The sequence below is a fragment of the Lycium ferocissimum genome, chromosome 11 (assembly GCF_029784015.1).
Source record: "Lycium ferocissimum isolate CSIRO_LF1 chromosome 11, AGI_CSIRO_Lferr_CH_V1, whole genome shotgun sequence".
NCBI lineage: Eukaryota > Viridiplantae > Streptophyta > Magnoliopsida > Solanales > Solanaceae > Lycium > Lycium ferocissimum.
In genome coordinates, this window is record NC_081352.1 from 25,994,313 (window position 1) to 26,017,873 (window position 23,561).

General features: G+C 34.6%; 1 protein-coding gene and 1 pseudogene across 2 annotated transcripts; one reads left to right on the forward strand and one right to left on the reverse strand.

Moving 5' to 3' along the window:
- Positions 1–809: 809 nt before the first annotated feature.
- LOC132035986 (DNA-(apurinic or apyrimidinic site) endonuclease 2) lies at positions 810–11,876 on the forward strand. 2 transcript variants are annotated; one of them, XM_059426193.1, is made up of 9 exons: positions 810–1,151; positions 5,133–5,360; positions 5,581–5,666; positions 7,454–7,569; positions 7,684–7,764; positions 8,130–8,330; positions 9,106–9,299; positions 10,259–10,836; positions 11,550–11,876. In XM_059426193.1, the coding sequence occupies exons 1-9, from the start codon at positions 929–931 to the stop codon at positions 11,628–11,630; spliced, it is 1,788 nt and encodes a 595-aa protein (XP_059282176.1). In that variant the 5' UTR covers positions 810–928; the 3' UTR covers positions 11,631–11,876. The 2 variants fall into 2 exon arrangements, with proteins under 2 accessions (XP_059282176.1, XP_059282177.1); XM_059426194.1 differs by having other exon boundaries at positions 811–1,151; positions 9,148–9,299.
- Positions 11,877–13,871: 1,995 nt separating this feature from the next.
- LOC132036881 (receptor-like protein 9DC3) lies at positions 13,872–17,016 on the reverse strand (annotated as a pseudogene).
- Between the last annotated feature and the right edge of the window lie 6,545 nt (positions 17,017–23,561).

The window sequence follows — 23,561 nt, forward strand, 5'->3', positions numbered from 1 at the left end:
CAATGCTAGTTGTTAACAAATACTTTCTTCGTTTCAATTTATATGATACTCTTTTCTTTTTAGTTAAGTTAAAAAAATGTGTCCATATGTATTAATAAATTAATTTCTATTTTACTCTTAACAAAATAATTTCTAGTCACATTTTTTTTTTTTTGGCTTGTTTTAAATTATAAGATTCAAAAGTACTTTGTATTGGGTGAGTCATAAAAGGGTCTTAGTTGTTAACAAATACTCTTTTGTTAACAAATACTCTTTCCATCCCAATTTGTATGATGCTTAATCAAAAAAAGAATGGCATCTTTTTATGTGTAGTAATAATTTAATTCCAAAATTCTTATTTTATCTTTAATGAAAAATTTCTAACCACAAAAATTTCTTTGACTTATTTTAAATTACAAAATTTAAAAATCTTCCTTTCCTTTCTTTCTTAAGACTTCATGTCCAACCAAACAGAGGTAATAGATTTCATCCAACATGACAAAAAATGCAACCACTTTTAGAAACTACAAGGGTTGTTAATGCTCTAGTATATACTTTAGGGATTATTTTAAGGACTCGTTTGGCCATAAGAATTATTCACTTTTTTTCAGATTTTTTTTTTCACTTTTTCCAAAAATTAGTGTTTGGTCATAAAAATTTCAAATACAACTTAAAGTTGTATTTAGAATTTAAAAAATAAGAAAAACTTATTTTTCAAGTTTTACACACCAAAGCAAATATATTTCAATAAAAAACATACCATTCACAAAAATTATAGCTAAACACAACTCCGTATCTGCGGCGAAACGCCTACTAAGCCTAAACCCAAACATAAGGTACTATTTTTTTTTTTTTTGCCCCATACATATCAAAACGACATGTTTTGTTTCCCTTCCTCTGTACAAAGAAGAAGAATGAGGGAAACCGTTGTTTGCAGCATTGTACAATAATGAAGATCGTGACGTACAACGTAAACGGATTAAGGCCACGTATACAACAATACGGTTCACTTAAGAAGCTTCTAGATTCACTTGATGCTGATATTATCTGTTTTCAAGAAACTAAGTTATCCAAACACGATCTTAGAGCTGATTTGGTTCGTGCTGAGGGTTATGAGTCTTTCTTCTCTTGTACTCGTACTCATGATCGTGGTCGCTCTGCTGGATATTCTGGTCAGTTTACTAATTTACCCCCTGTTTGGATGGTTGTTTCTTGTGGTTCATTAATGTATAATATGGCATGTTACAGTATGGTGTTGTATTGTATTGTATTGTATTATACTGTATTAATGAACATAATATTTGGATAGATTGTATCGTTTGTTGTGGTTTAATATCATTTGTATTGTTTGGTACTTTGTAGTAACTTGTAAGTAGGGTAAGTGTGAGGTTTGAGTAGCCTTTAAGCGTGTGTTTGGTATGAAGAAAAATGTTTTCTACGGAAATAATTTTTTTGGAAAATGTTTTCCTGGAAAATAAGTGATTTTGTTACTTATTTTAGAAATTACTGTCCAAAAGCATTTGTATATAATTTAGACAAATAGTATGGTGGTTGGGTGCAGTGGTGGAGTCAGGATTTCCGTCGAGGGGGTTCAAAATATAAAAAAGTAAACATACGAAGAAGCCTAAGGGGGTTCAACATCTACTATATATACATAAAAAATAATTTTAACCTTGTAAAAACAGTGTTTTTTTCTGCCGAGGGGTTCGGATGAACACCCTCAGCATAGTGTGGCTCCGCCACTGGTTGGGTGGAGGGTAGGGATATTCCAGTTAGTTTACTAAGTTAGCTCTCTTTTTCGCATTTGCGTTAGGTGTTAGTGTTTGTAATTGGAAAGACTCGTTTTTGTCAAGAGTTTGTTTAATTGTTTAGATATTTGTATGTTGCTGTTAGGGTAAGTTTGAGTTTCGAATAACCTTTAAGGGCGTGTTTGGTATGAAGGAAAATGTTTCACATAAAATAAGTGATTTTTTCCCGTATTTTCTAGTGTTCGGTATGAAGGAAAATGTTTTCACGCAAAAAAGTGATTTTTTTTGTATTTTCTAGTGTTCGGTATGAAGAAAAATGTTTTCACACAAAATACGTGAGTTTTTCGTATTTTCTATGTTGGGTAAGAAGGAAAATGTTTTCATGCAAAATAAGTGATTTTTTTCGTATTTTCTAGTGTTCGGTATGAAGGAAAATGTTTTCACACAAAATACGTGATTTTTTCGTATTTTCTAGTCTTGGGTAAGAAGGAAAATGTTTTCACGCAAAATAAGTGATTTTTTTCGTATTTTCTAGTGTTCGGTATGAAGGAAAATGTTTTCACGCAAAATAAGTGTTTTTTTTTTCGTATTTTCTAGTGCTCGGTATGAAGGAAAATGTTTTCACACAAAATAAGTGTTTTTTTTTCGTATTTTCTGGTGTTCGGTATGAAGGCAAATGTTTTCACGCAAAATAAGTGTTTTTTTCGTATTTTCTAGTGTTTGGTATGAAGGAAAATGTTTTTAGGCAAAAAAAGTGTTTTTTTCGTATTTTCTAGTGTTTGGTATGAAGGAAAATGTTTTCACACAAAATAAATGTTTTTTTCGTATTTTCTAGTGTTTTTTGGTATGAAGGAAAATGTTTTCACACAAAATAATTGATTTTCTTACATATTTTCTAGTGCTTGGTTAGTTTACTAATTTAGCTCTCCTTTTCACATTGCCTAAGGTCTGTGTTTGCAAAGACTCGTTTTTGTCGATATTTTTTTGACTTTGTTAGATATTTGTATGCCAGTGTAAACTGTAAGGTTAAGGAAACGCCCATGGAATTTTTTACATTTTTATAAATAAAAAAAATTCAAATCAGCTTTTGGTTATACATTGGACTGATTTTCTGAATTTTTGAAGATGAGTTTCAAGTTTGAAAGAATGATTTTGACCAGTCACAAAAGTTCTACCTTTTTCCAAGTTAAATGCATGTCTAGACACAACCTCAATTTCCAAATACGCTTTTTCAACTTAACTTCAAATACTACATTTTTTTTTAAATGTCACATTTTTATGTACAAACGCCTACTAAGTGTGAGTTTTGGATAGGCCTTTAAAACTGCTAAATTTGTCTTTATTGATTATTGGAATGAAATATGCCTGAAAAGAGTGGAAGTTTTTTTGAATATTGAAATGAAATATACCGGAATAGAGGGGAACAAATAGAGAGGATCGATACAGCTGACCTAGGTTGAGCTATAGTTGATTGATTGATATGTACGCTAAATTTGCGTTATTGCATTCTGTGTCATATGAGCCGAGTTATTTTTCAATGAAATGTAGCTGAACTGATCTTTACCAATAGGGAAAGTTTGGGCTAGCTCCATTGCACAGTGCGTATGATATCCTAAGTTTGTCTTTTTTTTTTTTTTTTTTTTTTTTTTTTTGATTAAGCACCGGGTGTCCGAGTCTCTTTGAGCCCCGACTAATCCCGGGGGTGCACAGGCCCTCGGCAAGGAGTTTCCCGCAAGTGCACCACGGGTAATTCAGGGTTTCCCCAGTCCGATGGCCCTCGAAATTGTTTGCACCCAGCGGGTTTCGAACTTGAGACCTTGAAAGGGAGCACCCCAAGGCTCAAGTCAATTGCCACCAGGCCAACCCCTGAGCATTGGAATGAAATATGCCTGAAAAGAGTGGAAGTTTATTGAGTATGGGACTGAAATATGCCCGAACAGAGGGGAACATATAACCGAGCTAGGTTGAGGTGTACTTGATTCATTGATATGTCCTCTAAATTTGCATTATTCAAATCTGTGTCAATCTCAGCTGAGTTATTTAAATGAAATGTAGCTGAACTGACTTCACCGATAGGGAAAGTTTGGACTAACTCAATTGTAGGGTGCATATGATATGGAAGAGCAATTCATTGGAATTGCTTTACTTTGGAAATCATTGCTAGATTATTTTTGAAATGTTTGACTTATATAAAAATAGGCGGAGTATAGTAATAGTACAAGCTGGAGGATAGGGTATAACTTATAAGAATATTGTTTTTGTGATATTCACGAGTGTTGTAGCAGGCGACACGAAGTAAAAGTTATAATTCTTACAAAGGAAATGACTTCTACCCTATGTTGCTCGGACTCGGGTGTGGGTGTCAGATACTGGTACGGATCTAGAGGTCGGATTCGTCATGATCTAAATTTTAAGATACGAGGGTATGGATCCTGGTACGGATACGGGTGCGGGGATTCGGCAAAAAATAATTCAAAATCCTAATAATAGAGTTATAAAACCTAAATTTTGAGATATTATGTGGAAAGCTTGAGGAGAAAATATTGATCAAGAGGAGAATCTCGAGAAGGAGATAAAAGGAAAAGGAGTGACATAGAAATTTCTATATACAAGTTATTCCATTTTCTTCAATTTCACCATAGCTTTTTGTTTTGATTACATAAATCATTGAATCTGTCCGGAATTTCTCCCTCGATTTTGGTCAAAGTACCCAAAATTGGTTGACCAGATCGGGTACGGATCCCACACCCACACCCACACCCACACCCACACCCACACCCATGTCGTGTCGACACGGGTGCGGCACTGAAAGTGAAGAGTCCGAGTAACATAGCTTCTACCTATAAGTGACAGAAGCCATTCCTCATTTTTGATATATTTTCAGCAACTGAAAATAACATAAAACTGGAAAATGATTTCATCTGAGGAAACATTTTCGTCATACCTATAACACCCTGCATATCTTTTTGGTTTTGTCATATCTAGGATTCTAGAAGCTATGGAGGGCAACTGTTAAGCTTGAAAATGGAAAGGCTGATCAGATTCCTTAATCATTGTGTAGTGTCAAATTAAATTTCCTTTTTCTTTGTCCCTTAATTCTCTTAATGTGGTAAAGTGGAAATTTAATTTTTTCCTTTTTATTTTTCCCCCTCTACAAAGAACTTGTCAAGTGCTGTTGAAGTTGATGAACATAGAGAGTCTTAAGTCTTATAGATTTGAAAGAAAATAATATAATCTTGTGGATTGCATATAATTTGTGATCAACAAGGCTAAGCTATGCTCTGTGAAGCTTAAGGCATTTATTTTATTGTATAATATTTTAGCATTTCTCTTAAGACTTGGTATATCTGAAGTAGGACAATGTAGATAAAAAACAAATGATTGACTTCATATCTACTTGTCCAGGTGTTGCAACCTTTTGCCGTGTAAAATCTGCATTCTTGAGCAATGAGGTAGCTCTGCCCATTTCTGCAGAAGAAGGCTTCACTGGTCTCCTCGCAACATCTAAAGGATATGGACCTAGAAAGGAGGAGTCCCCTTCAATAGCAGAAGGCCTTGAATGCTTTTCTAGAGATGAGCTTCTTAAGGTTGATAGTGAGGGACGTTGTCTGATCACTGATCATGGTCATTTTGGTGAGTACATGCTATCCCGGAAAACAAATGAGATGTTCGATTCTTAATAGGAATACAAGTCATAGCCAAAGCTTTTCTTGTCCTTTTATTTTTCTTGACTCACTATGTGATATATTTTTTCAATTATTTTTTGGTAATTTTTCTTTAATGTTTTGTTGCACATTCAAGTATCTTATTTCCTACCGTAGTTTGGTGATTGCCAAATGTTTTCTTCTTGCAGTTCTATTCAATTTATATGGGCCCAGAGCTGTTCAAGATGACTCTGAGAGAATCCAATTTAAGCTCACATTTTACAAGTTGTTAGAGGTAATCAATTCCCATTTTGGTTTTCAAATTACGAGAACCTGAGAAATGATATTTTCTCCTATTTTCAATTACAAAATTACCTGTTGCTTTATCGATGAGGATGTCTTGCACCAAATATGTAATAATCCTGTATTGTTATGCCACCTGAGTACTATGAATCCTATTTGGAAATTGTTGTGGAAATCCCATGTCAGTTGCCTCGTCGTTGTCGTTTACCTAGGGATCAAAGTTGCGACCAGGTCATGACTGGCTTTGTAAAGTTTCTCTATTATCTGGGATGTAAATTTACAACTATTTAGCTGATAGAAGGTTGTTGAACCCTCCTGTTTGACGTTGGAGTTGCTTAAGTCTTTGTGGGTTGTAATGGCTTAAGGATTGGAAATATATGGATCTTAGGGGTCTTAGGAGCTAGTATAATCCACTAATCCGTTGTTCCTGATTCATTCAAGGCATAGATTCTCCATTGCTTTGTCTTAATAGCGCAGGTGTTCGTCAACGATTAGAACCGTTGAACTTCAGACTCGAGCACTTAGACAATTCACTTTGAGTACCGGGGAAGTCTGCTGGTAGGAATGTTTCAATTGCTTGCTTGCCACATGGTAAGTTAGTTCTATATGTTGGGTCCAATAAATTTCAGAAAAGGAAATGATTGTAGCAGAATTAGGAAGACTCCCACCACAAGATGGAGAATTTTCTGGATTTGAGTTTTAGGAGGAACATTCAAGACGGTGAAGTGCTGAAGTTCCAAAATCTGGTTGAGCTGCTTCACAAACAAGGAACACCACAGAATAACCAAGATGTATGAAGTTTTGGGGGGGAGGTTTTTTTTTTGTTCGATCATTCTATGAGAAACTCTTGGTTAGGAAGAGGGTTGCACTTCCATATGGATTGGTTTGGATTCCAAAGGTACAGAGAAAGATGTGTTTCTTCAATTCGCTTGCAACAAGAGGGGTGATATTGATGGCAACGTATCAAAGAAAGAGGAAGGTTACCTATGTTAGTTGGTGTTTTATGTGTAAGAGTTAATGTTCAGTTGGAATTGCAGTAGATGGAAATGAAGGCGCAGGTCATAGAATGTTACTCCACTAGCTCTTATGTGCCGTTTTGGCGAGAAAGAACTAGGAGAGCTTTTGAAGATGTTAAGATGAACTTTATACAATTGAGGAATAACCTCTTATCTCGTTTTTTGGTGCATCTGTGAGGTTCCTTTGTGTATAGAAGATCAGGTGTTGTTTGTAGAGAACCATGTCTTTTTGTAGGTTTATACTCTTTTAGTATACTTCTTGTATATGAGCATTTTGAGCCCACATTTTCAATTAAAATATTACTTTATAAAATAAAAAAAAGAACTTGGCTAATTCCTCAGAGATGAGTTGGTCATTCTTCTAGAGGTTTTATCGTTTTTGTGGCATCTCGAGCCTTCTTGGTGATAGAAAGGTGACTCTGGTTGGTGTCATCCTTTGGTGTGTTTATTTACTTAAATTTCTCCTTTCTTTTTAAAGAGAAGGATTTGAAAAATCAATTTGCCTACTAAAAGGGACAAGGTGAAGGAACTGAACTGATTATTTATGGTTGCTTAATGCTACTTCAGTAACCTGCATTTCTCTCTCTTTTTTGTTAACAAATTATTTCTGCTTTTTACTCATCTCTGCTATCTTCTCCAGGATATTGTGTCTATTGGAGTGCCATGTTTCTTCATTGACTGCAGAAATAGCCTGTTATGTACATTGTAAACCTGCATTTCTGAACTTCACATGCTTTGCTTCATACTAGTAATTTTTATGTAGAGAAGATGGGAGTGCCTCCTGCTTCAGGGAAGGAGGATCATCATTGTAGGTGATCTCAATATTGCTCCTGCTGCCATAGATCGGTGCGATGCAGAACCTGATTTTGAAAAAAATGGGTAAGCTGCTTCCTGAAATATTTTATATGCAATGTATAAATTAATTCCTTTGTTTCTCATTTGCTTAAGATAACAATTCTACTTGGTAACTGGTTAATTTTCACTGCATTGCAGGTTCAGAAGATGGTTTAGATCATTACTAGTGCAAAATGGAGGGCGTCTCCTTGATGTTTTTAGAGCAAAACATCCTGATAGGTTTCTCTCTTTCTATTTATGTTTACTTTTGTAATTTTCTAAACTACACAGCTTAGGGGGAAAGGGAAGAAATCATGTCCAATGTTAATTCATCACCACATGCGAACATTTAATTCTTCTAAAGGTCATCTATTTTAATCCTTTCCTGTACATTTTTCTACAAAGATACATATGGGGCGAGATTTTCCTTGTTTCTCAAGGTCATTTAAAAAATAAGATAGAGTATTCATCCTTATCTTTTTTTTTTTCTTTTTCCGAGACTGGTAACATAGTATTCATCCTCATCTCTTTTAACTATTGTATTGCTTGCATCTTGTTGTATGAACGTTTTGTCATATTACTTCATCTTGTATTTTGCTACTCAGAAATGGAGCCTATACTTGCTGGTCACAGAGTACCGGAGCCGAGGAATTTAATTTTGGTTCTAGGATTGATCACATACTTAGTGCCGGATCATGCTTGCATGATGAGGAAAATCAAGAAGGGCATGACTTTGTGACTTGCCATGTTGCAGAGTGTGATATATTGATGCAATTTCAAAGGTGGAAACCTGGAAATACGCCAAGGTAAACATTCAGCTATTCATGCACTTAAAGTGCGCTTAAGCCCTAAAGCGAGGCTCAAAACATGTTGAGCGCTTCGCCTCGCTTTATTTGCGCTTCAATGTCATCAACAAGGCTCTAAGACATACTTTTCCTTCATAATGAGCCTCTCTTGAAGAGGTGACACTAGATAATTGATATTTCACTTTATCGTAATGTTTTTACAATTTTGTTGTCCGTATATTTGTTGTTCATGCTTATTATCATTAGTCTTGGACTAAACATACATATATATGTATATATATATATATTTGTATTTTTTCACCATTGCGCCTTTTTGCATTATAAGCCCACGCTTTATTTGCGCTTTGCTCTTAAAGCCCCAGCTGACCTTAGAGCTTTTTTGCGCTTTTCCCTTTTAATAAGACTGGGTGTAGCTCTAAAAGAGAGGAAAAATTTAGCAGCTCCATGTCAGTAGAGATTAGTTTGATCCGATTACCTGCATGCTTTGCTGCGACGGAGAGAAATGTTTTATCTCTTAAGTCTGTCATGTTACATTTTCTGATTGATCTGTTATAAGGATTATAGCAAGTAAAATTCCAGCTAGTACCCTTAGTTATATTCTGCGTCTCTTGTTTCCCACGAAAATATCTATAGTGCAAAAGAAAATCTCCAGCAGTATCAGATGAGTTAAGCACATACATGATTGGCCAACTTGTTTGATTGGGTTTTCGATTGTTCATTATTGTTCATGTTAGCATCTTTTATCATTCATCGTTGTCCCATAACATGGTGATAGAGGATGCGTAAATCACAAGATATCTACATCTACATTCCACAGGTGGAAAGGAGGGAGGAGCATCAAATTAGAAGGTTCTGATCATGTTCCAGTTTACACGAGTTTAGTAGAAATCCCTGAAGTAATGCAGCATAGCACCCCGTCATTATCTACTAGATATCATCCCCAGGTCTGCGGGAGTCAGCAAACTCTTGGTGAGAGTTTAATCAAGCTACAATTGAATATCAATTTTCTTGGAGACGCTGTTGTGTTTATTTTACTGGAACTTGTCTGATATAGATGTTTGCTCACACAATTCGCAGGCCCTTTAAATGATGTTTGATGTTGGTGTTACCAAATTTAATTTCCGGAATGTGATAGAAATCAACGTGTGTGATATGCAAATAAAAAGTATACATTTAATTATTGATCAAAGGAGGTGGCAATAAATCAGCAAACAATCTTCTGCTGCTAAAGCTGTTTTTTTCTTCTTTTTGCATGTGAATGCTGTTATTTGGAGTAATCTAGTTGACCGAAGGTTAGTTGATTTTCATGCTTGTGCGTGCATCAAATCAATCTTTTATGTCTTCTCCAAGTTTAGATCAATTCAAAACAGAAAAAGTAGAATCGAAATCAAGTCATTTAGCTTTTCTTTCTCATTCTAAAATAAAAATAAGTTAGCAAGCTGTTAGTCTCAATTGCATTTTGTCTCTAGGAGGAGGTCTCATAATATGGAGAACTAGAGGAAAGTCCCAGGAATTTTACTCGAGGAAAAATTAATCTAACTTATATCTTTCTTATATCTTCCCAAAGGTTTTTAGATAATTAGAAAGTCAGTTACTGCAACCACAAGGATCATGTTTGATGGCCAATGAAGTGATACGAGGAGTTTGTGATGTACATATTACATTATTATGTTCCATGTGCCATGTTTTTAGAAGTAGATGAGTTTATCCACTCAAAACTGAGTTTATCTATAAAAAAAAAAAATAAAAAAAAATAGTGGAGTTTATCCATCAGTCATTTAAATGATGCCCTCTTGACCATCGGCATCATGTAAGCACTGATAAATTATGTTCAGTTTGATTTTTGTAAAAATGGCGCGGCATTGTGCTTTGTGTTTCAGTTTATCACATTGTAGTTCGTCTTTTGAATTTCCTCCTCAAAAGTGCAGTGTCAATGTTCACGAGAAGGCAAACAACGGAGCAAGTTATTTCGGAGGAAAGTGAAAGCCCTCAGATCCCAAGTCACGAAGAATTTATCTCAACTCCAGAGAAATATGATAGTAGAGCTTCTCATATTATGATGATTGGTTCTCAAAGAAATACTAATATTCTGCCCGGCATTGAGGCCAAGAAGAAAGCAAGGCACAGTCAGGGGTCTCAACTGACACTTAACTCATTCTTCCAAAAACGCACACATAGAAGTGAGACTTGTAGCAGCAGTTTTACCGGTTCTAAACTTTGTCAGACAGACATCCCTTATTCTCGGATTGAGCCCAACGGAGTTCCTTCTGCTGATGATGAAAGTGGCGCTTCAATTGAAAATACTCAAAAGGAGTGCCAGCTAGATGCATGCGACACAGATAAAGAGAAGAGGAAAGTGGCATTACAGGAGTGGCAAAGGATTCACCAATTGATGCAGAATAGTGTACCTCTTTGTAAGGGCCATCAAGAACCTTGTGTTCCTCGGGTCGTTAAAAAAGCAGGCCCCAATCTGGGCCGCAGATTTTATGTCTGTGCTCGAGCTGAGGTATGTCCGATCGTTAGTGGATTGAGTTAAATATATGGATGCAATGGTGTAAGATATTAAGAAATATCAATTTAAGTTTAAAAGAATGAAGAATAGTCATGTCTCAATTATGGCTGATAGGGGCCCCCCCTCTTTTTACCTGATACGTACTTCAGTATAAATTTTATAACACTATATGGATATAAGGTTGGAGCCAGATGTTTTTAGAGGGGGAATGAGTGGAAGCAATTAGGAGTTTTGTAAGCACGTGAAAGCATTTTGATTTCTTCTGATTCAAGCTAGCTGTGAATTTCAGTTAATAGATAAATGCCATTTAGTTGATATCTAGAAAGTTGATGCCTATTGCCTAGTACTTGCAAACATAATATTTCACCTTGCACTCGAATTTCTACTCCAGTTTAGTTTTTCTGGAAAAACTATGTTTGCCGAGCAGGCAAAGAAACCAAAAAATGCTCTCTTGGGGAATGTGTCATAATCATTCCTTCTTTTCCTTTTCTGATGTCTATCTATGGTGACTTTTTTTTTCTTTTTCTTTTTGATAAGGTAAACAATTTTATAGATTATGGGAAAAACCTATATACAAGCCATACACCAGATAATAGAGCACCTATACCAAAACATGGTTCTCTATGTCTAATAAGAGATTTGTGCATGTATCCGTCTATTTTCCTGAGTTTGTTTTTACAAAATCTAATCCACATTCTCTATCTCAGGGACCTTCATCAAATCCAGAAGCAAATTGTGGTTACTTCAAATGGGCTGCAGTATTAAAATCTAAGGGAAAAGGAAAGTGAAAATCTTTACTGCATGTATGTGACTACATGATAATGAAGTTCAGGTTGGTTAAAAAATTTGGAACAGGGATCATGTGTTTACATGATAAACCGCAAAATCAATAGATTTAGTTTTGTTTTCGTGTCGTTATTAGCTTAAATTATCTAACATAATTGTAGATGTTTATTTGGACGACAGAGAGTTTCTTTTCTTCTTGCTGTTGTATTCTTTGACATAATTACTTTCCAATTAGTCATCTTCCTTCATTTCCTTCTTTATTAATTTAATTGCCTGGAGTTCTTAGCTTATCAAATAAATAAAAAGGTGCATGGTGGCTAACAGTCTATACATACTATCATGTCCAAATTTTAGAAGGAAATCATTCGGGACTTTTTCAGCATTTTTATTGGTGTTACTATAGTTACTTATGTTGGAAACAAAATCGTCGTGGCATTAAGTTGGTCTTTTTGAGAACCCAAGTATATTTCCATGCTTTTAAAGAGATTGATTTGGTTTGAGATGCTGATAAGAAAGCTTTCTGCTGAATTTGGTAGCTAGCTTCAAGCTAGAAGGATGTTGATTAGTTAGACATGATTAGTTTACTGAATTTATGTGAATGCTTTTGTTGAGATATGGAGCTCTTACGAAATGAATCTGTGTCATGATATCCGGTAAAGGAACTTTTTCAGGAGACGGTAAGTTCTGCATACGATTTGAAGTAATCATGTTTTCGTTTTTTATAGTGAGACAATGGTCAGGACTGACATATTGGCACGCTAAAGAATTGACACGAGAGAATCTTTTACAAAAAAAAAAAAAAAAAGGGAAAAAGAAAAGCAATTGAATCGCTATACGTTTGTCATCTTGGTGTAAATGTACTTTATTTGCTTCTAAAGAATTGACACGAGAGAATCTTTTAACAAAAACCAAAAAAAAAAAAAAAAAAAAAAAAAAAAAAGGAAAAAGAAAAGCAATTGAATCGCTATACGTTGGTCAGCTTCTTGTAAATATACTTTATTTGCTTCGTTAATGGCTCAAAATGACTGATTCAACTAACAGAGTTGGCTCCAATATTAGATTTGGCTTCTCATCTAGTTTGTCAAATCATATCTTTTCACCAACTTTTTGTTTCTGCAGATTTATTAGGTGTCTATTATGCTAATAATACCTTCCCCAGAAGAAGCTATAGCTGTTCATTAAGTGTTGTGTAATGTAGAAAACTTTAGGAAACATTTAGAACTTTTTAAAAGCTTTTCACACTGAGATTGTGAAGTTTGAATTGCCTGAATCATTCACGGAGTTTGAATTGATAAAGGTTTGAATTCCATGAATTGTTCGTGGAATTTGAAACTCTAGAAATCTTCGAACTTCTAGCATATTGTGTTGGAGTTTTACTTGTCAATGCTTCAAACTCCGGTTGAAGTTGTCTCATGTTTTAGTTAGGGGTACTTTTATCTAAATTTTATTTTCGCATTAAAAAGTGGCTACTTTTCATATATTTGAAACAATGGCTAAACCTTAGTTGCGCTTAGAAACTGGCCGTCACACCTAATTTCTTCTAAAATAATTACTTCCACAAAAGCTCTATTCATTGAAAAAAATTGGAAATACTAATTTAATTAATAAAACTATGACATTTGTGAACTCATCCGTTCCGAACTGTTCCGACCAAAAAAAAAAAGAGGTTTTTATATCATGTGATTTGCTACATTGCGGTGGAACTTAATAATAGCATTTCATATTAATTTAGGTTTCTATACAAACATTTTTAGCCGGACAGTTCTTTTGCCATTTTTTGCCCTTTTTCTTTTTGGGTTACAAAATTGGAATAGAATTTTTGCTTGCATTGTATTATTTGGTCTATGTACCGGAACTGATACAATCAAGATTATGTACCTAATAAAAGTCATCTATTGCTTAATTTTCAAAACCCTAACCAGCTTTATATTGCTGCTTTCTTGCTGGTGATATACGTTCTTTTAAGTTACTTATTCTTTATTTGCAAAGATAAGGGATGCTCTTCTTTTTCACCCTTTTTTTTTCCTGTATATTTTATTTCCAGTACTACTCTTCTTTTTCACCCTTTTTTTTCCTGTATATTTTATTTCCAGTACTGCTTAGACATCAGAGAGTCTTTATCCAAATATTGCAGTACAGCAACGTCCTTTTCTCAGGGAGGTTTGTGTCACAGAACTTGGCATCAGTAATTAATGCCACAGAGGAGTGGTTTGAAATATAATCTGTCATTTAAACTAGTAAGTTACAAAAAGAAACATCAAAATAAGGGAAGTTATGAGTGGTATATCTCAAATTAAATCGCAAGAAAAGTTAATGTCACAAATCTGAAAGTAGCACTGGAGATTCTCTAGAAATTAAAACAAATCAATGTCCCAGTGTCAAAAAAGTAGAACCTATGACTTATTCAACCGAACACTTCAGAAACATCCCAAACCATGAAAACACATGTAGTATATTATCCATGCTCTAGCTTTTATTTGCCAGCCAACTACTTAAATTGGAACCTGCAATTTAAAAGAAAATGGAATATTTAGCTCAAGGGCTTCAATAAAGCACCAGAACTGAAATCATAAGAGGCAAAGAAGGGGAACACACATCAATTATCCTTATAAGCAAAGACAAATAGATACAAAAACTTCCCTTTTTCGTATTGAGCAAAAGAGTTTTGATTGGTCCTTTGTAAAGCATCTATTAATTGGTAGTATAAGAAGTAGTAACACTTAATCAAGTGAAAGTACTAATGTAGTTAAACTATAGCAGAAAATTTAGTGTAGAGTTAGAGTTGAATACCTGATTTGGTTGGCCACTTTCTTTTGCTTTCTCATTATTATTCTATGTCCCATTCTTCAATCTTCCTGGAAAGCCATGTGAGGTTTTGAGTTGATAGCATAATATACATAATGGAAATTCCAGTAATGAGTCCGCAACCGTAGCCCATTAGAACCGCTTCCCAACTTATTTCACCAGAATCTTCTTCTTGATCATCTGGTGTGGATGGAGTCTTTGCTCGTGGTACATGACCACGATCAGCACAATCTTTTGAAAGTGGAAATCCTCGTAATCCATCATTCTCTTCGAATGAGCTGCTTTGAAATGTAGCAAATTGACTTCCACTAGGGATGCATCCAGCGAGATGATTGTGAGAGAGACTTAAGAATTCAAGAAACGTGAGAGACGCTAGTTGCACTAGTATCTCTCCACCAACTTTATTAAATGAGAGATCCAATGATTCAAGTGCTGATAAACTACCAAGTGATGTTGGTATATTGCCTTCCAAACTGTTATGAGATACGTTCAACACGATTAGTGAATTGAGATCTCCTATAACACTTGGAATGTTACCTTCAAATCTATTGCTTGAGAGATCAATGGTTGTGTATATAGACAAAATTCGAACAAGGTTCATGCTCATTCCTTTTGATGTAATTGTTATAGAATCTTGGTAATAGAAGTCATCTCCAATATATCTTGGGGTTTTCATGTTTTCATCAACTTTCTTCATGGTTTGAAAATTGTCAAAAAGATATGCTGGTAAAACCCCACGAAATTCATTGGATGAGAGATCTATAATTCGAAGTTGAGGAAACAAGGTTTTAGTCACTGGGGCTCTGATGGGGCCATGCAACTTATTTGACCTCAAGCTTAACACCTTCAAGGTTGGTAGAGTTCCCAACCACATCGGGAACGTGTCATTCGACTCATTGTTTCCTAAATCAATAACTTCCAATTGCTTGCAATTGATCAAGGATCGCGGGATTTTCCCCTCTAACTTATTTCCACATAAGTTAAAGCTTCTGAGTGGGCTTCCAAAACTAAAATTCGTTTGAATTGTCCCGCTAAGATAATTGTGGTGCACATCTAAAACCTCAACTCCGCTCATGTTACCCAAACATGGCGGGATTGTTCCCTTCAAACTATTACTTGCCAAATCTAGAATACTCAGTGAATCTAAATTGCAAATAGTTAAAGGGATCTCTCCACTAAGATTATTCTGCGATATGAAGAAGTGCTGGACAGAAATTGGTGGAATAGGTAGTGACCCTTGAAGCATATTGTAGCCCAAATCGAAGTCAGAAATTTCGGGCAAGTTAGACGTGTCTTGTTGGTCCATGAGAAATAACTATTATGTGAAAGATCAAGTGTATCAAGACCACTCAAGTTTGAAAACATGGTAAAATCCAAATACCACTAAAATTATTTGACGAAAGGTTAAGAAACATCAGGCCAGGTTGGTTGAGGAGTGACTTTGGGATAGGATTCTGCAAGTGATTTTTTCCTAGATCAATCCAATACAGTTTTTCAGATTTGAACTCCTCAATTTGGCCACTGAAGTGGTTATTGCTCAAGTCTAAATAACTTAAGGATGGAAGGGACGATATCCAAGATGGTATCGTCCCATTCAAGTTGTTTGATGACAATAGGAGTAATTTTAGATTTTGGAATCCACTAACATCAGAAGGAATTGGACCTGTTAGGGAATTGGATGAAAGATATCGGGATTCGAGTTGTGTCCAGTTTTTATTGAACAGTCGAATATGCCCAAAAAAGTTACTTAATGGTTCAGGTACCTTTGTAAAATTTACACCATAGAGATATAAGCCCTTCAGAGATGCACTGCTATTCCGTTTGGTTATTGGAAACGCAACTGTGAGATGATAATTTTGTGATAAATCAAGGAACTTCAAGTTTGGAAGGTGGAAAACTCTTTCATGTAATATCCCATATAACTGTGCGTCTGGAAGCTGCAAAGTTGTCAAATAAGAAGAGAAATTTGGTGGAATGACCGAAGAGATGCTCACCGAGTAAAGATCAAGCTCTCTTAATTGGGTCAAGTTCACAAGAAGCTGTTGAAAATCAATTGGTTCAAGTCTAAAACCATTTGACTAGTCATTGATACGAAGAGAACGTAACTTAGAAAGATTAGAAATTTCAGAAGGTATTTGACCTGTGAATCTTGAGTTCGATAGATCAAGATACCTGACTAGAAAACCCACCGAAATTAGGTGAAATGTGTGATTCAGAGAAATGATTCATGGATATATCAAGCCTTTTGAGAGTAGAGAGTTGGAAGATGCTACTATTGGAAAAGAACTTGCCTTGAAGTTGGCTGCATCTGAGGTCTAGCTTGATCACTTGGCTTGTCGTCTCATCACAAACAACTCCATCCCATAAGCAACAATCTGTGCTCGTATTCCATGAAAGTGTCGGTGGATAATAACCATCACATTCAGCAAAATTAGAAGCAAATGAGTTGATAATAAACATCTTCTTGAATTCTAGAAGAGCAAGAGCTTGATCTTTGGGACACAAACGAGGCAAGGATGAGGAGAAACCAAGTTGACAGAAGAATAGATATAGTAGGAAAAATGGGAGCTTTTCATTGCCCATTTCTACGAGAAAAAATGAAAAGTTTGTGTTAATTTCTTCCAAGAGCTAAATTTGCATAGTCTCCCATCTCAAAATCTAAGATACTTTGTATTAAGATCACAATTATGGATCACAACATAATCTTTTATAGATGTACACACTTCAAATTCGTCAAGCTTTAGTGCTCCATTAGTCAGTTACCAAAAGAGTGAAGAAAAGTTACATGCGTTGATGTTAACGATATATAAAAGGGTTCACATTATGCATCTGTCAATACATTCCATCTTTAACAAAGCATTTGGTGGAACTTGTATTAATCAATTCCTTCTTTACAAAGAACTTTTAAGTCATTAATTGACAAGCCCAGATATTAGATTGGATTGATGCAGAGGAATATTATATCTCTCATTTTGTCTTTTAATTAAAAACTCCCCAACAATGATCCCCGCCTCTCTTTCCAAGCACCATCATTCACTTTATTTCACTTTCCTCTCATCCTCGTGATGCAACAATCGCATAATTTATTGATCTAATTCCATGCAACTTTGTTTCTAGAGACAGTAGATTTAATATAGGGGCATTTTACACGATTGACTACATTTTAAGAGTTTTTTTTTTAGGCATAACTATATTTTTGCTAATTACATTTCGTAGCTACAATAACGCGTATTTGAATTTGACTGTAGCTAAAGTAACGTGTATTCGAATTCGGTTGTATTCGAATTCGCTGTATTCAATTCGGATGTAGTCAACTCAGTTGTATTCATTTATCGTTACTTTCACATTGTATTCAACTTATGGTATTTAAATTTGACTGTATTCAAACAACATAAATGCAAAAAAAAATATAGGGATATTGAGTTGTATTAAAAAAATTCACTGTATTTATTTATATACAAAAAAATCTGCTTCGAAATACAGGCGAAAATTACAAAGAAACATGGTATTTTACACTAGAAAAAAAGAATACACTCAAATCTGAGATACAAGAAACAAAAAACACTTCGAATTCACTATATTCATTTGTATACAAAAAGATCTCCTTCGAAATACAGGCGAATAAAGTGTATTTTCCGGTCAGATCTGGACAATAAAGTGTATTCAAAAAAACAAAATACACTAAATCCGGTCAGATCTGACTGTTTCCGTCCAGATCTAACATCAACGCCACCAGATCTACGAAAACACCCTCTTCAACGTTATCATCACCAACAACCGCTGCTGTATCCTTCATCTAGAGCTGTCACTATGGGCTTGACCCGCGAGGCCGGCCCAACTCAACCCTTTATTTAAGTAGGCTTGAGCTAGGATTTCTTTGGCCCATATAGAAGTGAGGCTCAAAAGCCCAGCCTCTCTTGGCCCGCCGGCCTCAAGGGTTGGGCTGAGGTCAGCCCTTGAGGCCAGAAAAGAATAATAAATTAATTAATTTTTTAAAAAATATAAGTAAATTAAACAAAAAGATAAAAAGTAATGAGAAAAAAAGAATGTACTTACTATTAAGTAGTAAATTAGAAACTAGAGTAATACTTTTTAGTCTTAGAATTTATATTATGTTTAATTTCTTTTGAACGTGATCTGACTTAGTGATCAAAAATAATAATTTATATTTGTTCTCTTAAATTTTTTTCTTCTATGATATGAATTTGCGCAAGAATAGGTTGTCGAAAATTCTATTTCATATTGCAAAAGTTTCATATTCAAATTGTACCAAAAATCACTTAGAAAATGTTATTTCGGAAGACAAAAAAACTTAAAGGGCTGGCCCGTCCTAGCCCGCGGCCCGCTTAGGGCTGGGTTGGGCTGCCATTTTGCAGGCCCTTCAATTAAAAGGGCCAGCCCGTCCTAGCCCATTTAATTCTTTGGCCCTTTAGGGCTGGGCTGGGCCAGCCCATTTTGACACCTCTACCTTCATCGTCACCTTCATCTCCGGCGGTAAAACGACGATGACCGTCATCGTCATCGTCACCAACAGCTCCGCCACCGGGAAAGAGAGAGAAAGAGAGACGGCAACGGGAAAGAGGAAGCTGCCGCTGCTGCTACTGCCGCCGCCGCCATCAACAAAGACAGCAGGAGTCGACGGTGGCTTACAACTCTGCCACTGGGAAAGAGAGAGAGAGACGGCACCGTCGTCACCCCCACACCAACAGCACTCCGACTAACCAACTGAGACTAAAACGCTTGAAGATTCTTCCTACATTTGAAAGCTAAAAGCAAAGGAACCACTTTTGAAAGCAGAGGATGCGAATTGTAAAATAGCTATACAAAGTTAGCTATGTATAGTAATTATTTTAAACTATTGCTACTAATGATAAATACCTAATCCTACGTTTGAAAGCTAAAAGCAGAGGAACCACGTTTGAAAGCAGAGGATGCAAATTGTAAAATAGCTATACAAAGTTAGCTATGTATTGTAATTATTTTAAACTATAGCTACTAATGATAAATACCTAGTAAATATTAGTTACACCACGTAGATTTCCCTTTAATATATGAAGGTATGAAAGGCATTAACGATTAAAAAAAAATATAAATGTGTAACTTAAGCCAATAGAATGCAGTATAACGGACCGCACCCAAGATAAACGTCAATAATGGTCAAGTAAGAGAACAACATTTCTAGTAAAATATTCAGAACAAATTAGAACAAAAAGGAAAGGAGAGAATTAGGAGAAAAAGGAAAGGAGATATAAGATAGAATGGAGCAAAACCTACGGATTTGATGTTTAATATTTGGATATTTAGCCTTTTGTTAGTAGTTTCATAACCTTCCAGCTTACAATAGTTTTAAGGATTTTTTTTGAAAAATGCTTGCTGTTGAAATTTTCTTCCTTGAAAAAGGATGAACTAATTAAAGGTCTTCTTGTTTTTGTGTATAAATACTACGTTCATGTTAAAGCTGAATATGTATCAGATTGGCGAGCGTAAATTGTGAATAAATTACCGTGATGATTAGGGCTCTATTTTGTTTTTTGGGATTTTTCTTATTACTACTTGAGAAATTAGTAAGTTTGAAAAGATGATTTCAAATAAGATAAGATCAAATCTTCTATTTAAATAGAATAGGAGAGGCAAAAGCATGATATGATGACAAGTGTCATCACTATAAATTTTTTATTTTAAAAAGGAAAAAAAAAAGCCAAAAAAGGAATGACAAGAAAAGAAAGAAAGAAAAAAAGATATTGGAAAAACTAACTTAGCACGTCCCGTACACACAAAAAAAAAAAATGCAATTTTTAGATTTTTTAAGCAAATAATAAGAAAAACCCACATTTGCATATTAATTAAACAAATAATTAGATAACAAAACTGCCAATTCAAGTTAAAGGTGCATGTCCTATTATAGTGGAACCATACTGAAACCGGCAACTACCCCTAATCTGTGTAAAGCAGTAAAATCTGTCCCACAAGCAGTGAAGTTGCAAACTGCTTCATTTTGTCCTCTGTGAGAGATGGAAAGCGCGATCACTAAATGCAATAGTTGATCATAAATCTAACCCAGAATTATTTTTCTTCATTGAGTCGCCTCATCAACTTCATCAAATAAGCAAAACCTTTCTTTAATGGTATAGTTCACATATTTGCTTCTCTTTTTTTGTGTGTTTTTTCATTTCCTTAAAGGATAATTCTGCTTGAGAATTTTTTTTTTTTGGCTTCTTAAAGGACAGTTCATTTATTTTGCTCGTGTTTTATTACTGCTGTATTTATTTATACAAAGTTTTATTTATAGATGTGAAATACTTGAGTAATTTTATGCTTGAAATTGGACATGCAGGATTGTGGCATGGAATTGGGCATGCAGGATTGTGAATTCCAAAGCTATCAAAGTTGTAGAAATAACTACTCAAGGTAAATGATAAATTCCTATAGAATTATATCTTAATATATGTTATATATTACAGATGAGTAAAGATGTTCTTTCAATGCTATATCAATATAAGTGTTATTACGTCTTACTCTCTTATAAAGAAAAAACTTCTAATTGAATCTTTTCATAATTTAGTATTTTAAAAAAGTTTGTTGGATATCTCATAATCTTTTTATTTTCAAAGTATCCGATATATACTCTGAATTTTTTAATAATGTCATATTTTATTTTATAATTTTTAATCTTAACGTCTGAGATTATTACTTTGTTTATGAAATATATCATATTGCATCTTTCTTTTGATTGATATAAATAAGAAAGTAGTGGACAAAGACATTAGATCAAGTGACATCTTAATCCAATGTTTAAAATATTGAATACTACATAGAACGTATGCTAAAATAATACAGAATAAAAGTTCATTCTATATGATGAAGAGATCAAAATAGGATTGTGGACCTCCTTGCGAAGTTTTAAATCAAGAAGATTTTCAAAATAGAATCATGATACCGATAGTTTCTTCAGTGTTAATCAATAAAGCAGTGTGGAGATATTGTAGGAATTACTTATAAAATATATAATTTATTCGGTGTGTAATAGTCTCTTCGTCCCAAAAAAATTTGTCTTATTCAGGGTACGAGGATCGAACTAACTAATGTCCGGTGTGAATTGAGACATAGACTCTTCATTTTCTTTTAAATAAAATTTACATATTTAAAAATTATATAAAAAGTACCATAAGTCATCATAGTAAACAATCAAAATATTTAGAAAGTTTTTGAAAAAATTCTGGTAAAAAAAGACATCTCGACTCTACTAAGAGTCTAAGATAATCGACGGAGAGAGTAGTAACTTAGTGGCAAACTCTACCTGACTACTACATAGCATAATTTTTCTCGACTAGCATGTAGAATTTTGCTTTTACACATGTATCTATAGACTATAATATCATATCCAGCTAACAAAAAGAAAAGACTACGATTCATATCCTTTAATATCACATATTTGTTACTCCTTAGATATAATTGAAAAAATAAGATGATAGTTAAAATTACGTTTAAACAATATGATTTAATATGCTCAAACATGCCTTATTACAATTGACATGATCAATATTTTTTTAATATTGACCGCGCATCGCGCGGGTACTAATACTAGTATATAAGAGTTGTCAAGGCATAAGTGATGGAAAAAGACTATTAATCATTTATAAACGAGTTGAATCTAGACTTCAACTATGAATATGGTTTTCATTTTCCTATCGTCCAAACTTCTCTAAGTTATGAGTGCCTTTCTTAATAACATTTAACTTTCGCGACCTTCTTAACTACAAGTACTCCTCGCGGCAACCTCTCGAATACACCCAACTATAATTCTTCACTAAAATGTACCTATATCTAATACGTAATTTTAGATGTGAAACATTATCTTCTAAAAAAGGAAATGCTGAATGAATTGATCGTAAATTATTATATTTGAATATGTTTTTGCCTTCGAAAGAATATATTAATCGTAGAGAAAACAGAATTTACATATATCGAATATACAAAGCTTCAAATTCTTATAGCACCTTTCGGTGTAGAAGATGATTGATAAATTAAATATAGATCCCACGAATAGATGCAGATCCTCCCAATTACCTACATATAGTTAAAATTTATTCAAAACTAGTCTCCCACTCGACTGAGACAAGAATAACGAATTATGATCACTCAAACAAAATTGGGACAAACCACCTTTCTTTTAAGTTGAAATCACATTAAAAAGGCTCATCAGATCAACAATAGATGCAATGAAGGAATTAAATCATAAATCTAGATTATACGATTCATCAAAAAATTCAACTACAAGAAAGTTATTCTATAGTGGAGATGACAGTGCTGAGAAAGAGAAGGAAAGAGAAATTATTGATGGGAGTGATGACAAAATGGAAGATACATGCATTACACGTTCTCTATGTGCCATCTCCAAGTGGTTAAGAATAGACAAAATGGAAGATACATGCATTACACCTTCTCTATGTGGCATCTCCAAGTGGTTAAGAATGGACAAAATGGAAGATGCATGCATTACACCTTCTCTATGTGGCATCTCCAAGTGGTTAAGAATGGACAAAATGGAAGATACATTACACCTTCGCTATGTGACATTTCCAAATTGTCCAGTCAATATTCTTCTTCAAGAGGGAATTAAAAAATTCCAGCAAATACTTTTCGAATATGGAGTCCATTGACTGATGTTATAACGAATCACCACGGGCGGACTGATGTTATAAAGAATTACGAGGGGCGGATAGAGCTAGAGAGGAAGTTTCGGGTTCGACAAAACCTAATGGTTTTGACCAAAATTATGTAATTAAAAAGAGCAGATTTCGGTCCACTAAGCTCCCGTTTCCAAATGAGGATCGATCACGCTGCCTATCAGACGTAGCATTTTACCTCGTATTTTTTTTAAGAAGTTGTTTCCACGGCTCTAACGCGTCTCCTGATCACGTGGCAACAACTTTACTGGTAGCGGGAAGGGCCCCTTTGGTCAAAATTATCTATTTATGTAAATAAATTTATAACTATATATAATTTATTTAGAACCAAATATTATATATATAAACTCAAAATTCTCCGCCTCTTGGATAGTACTACCTTTTATCATCACTCTTGTTTAATATAATCTTGCAGCAGTCAAGATTGACTAATTTTGAGAT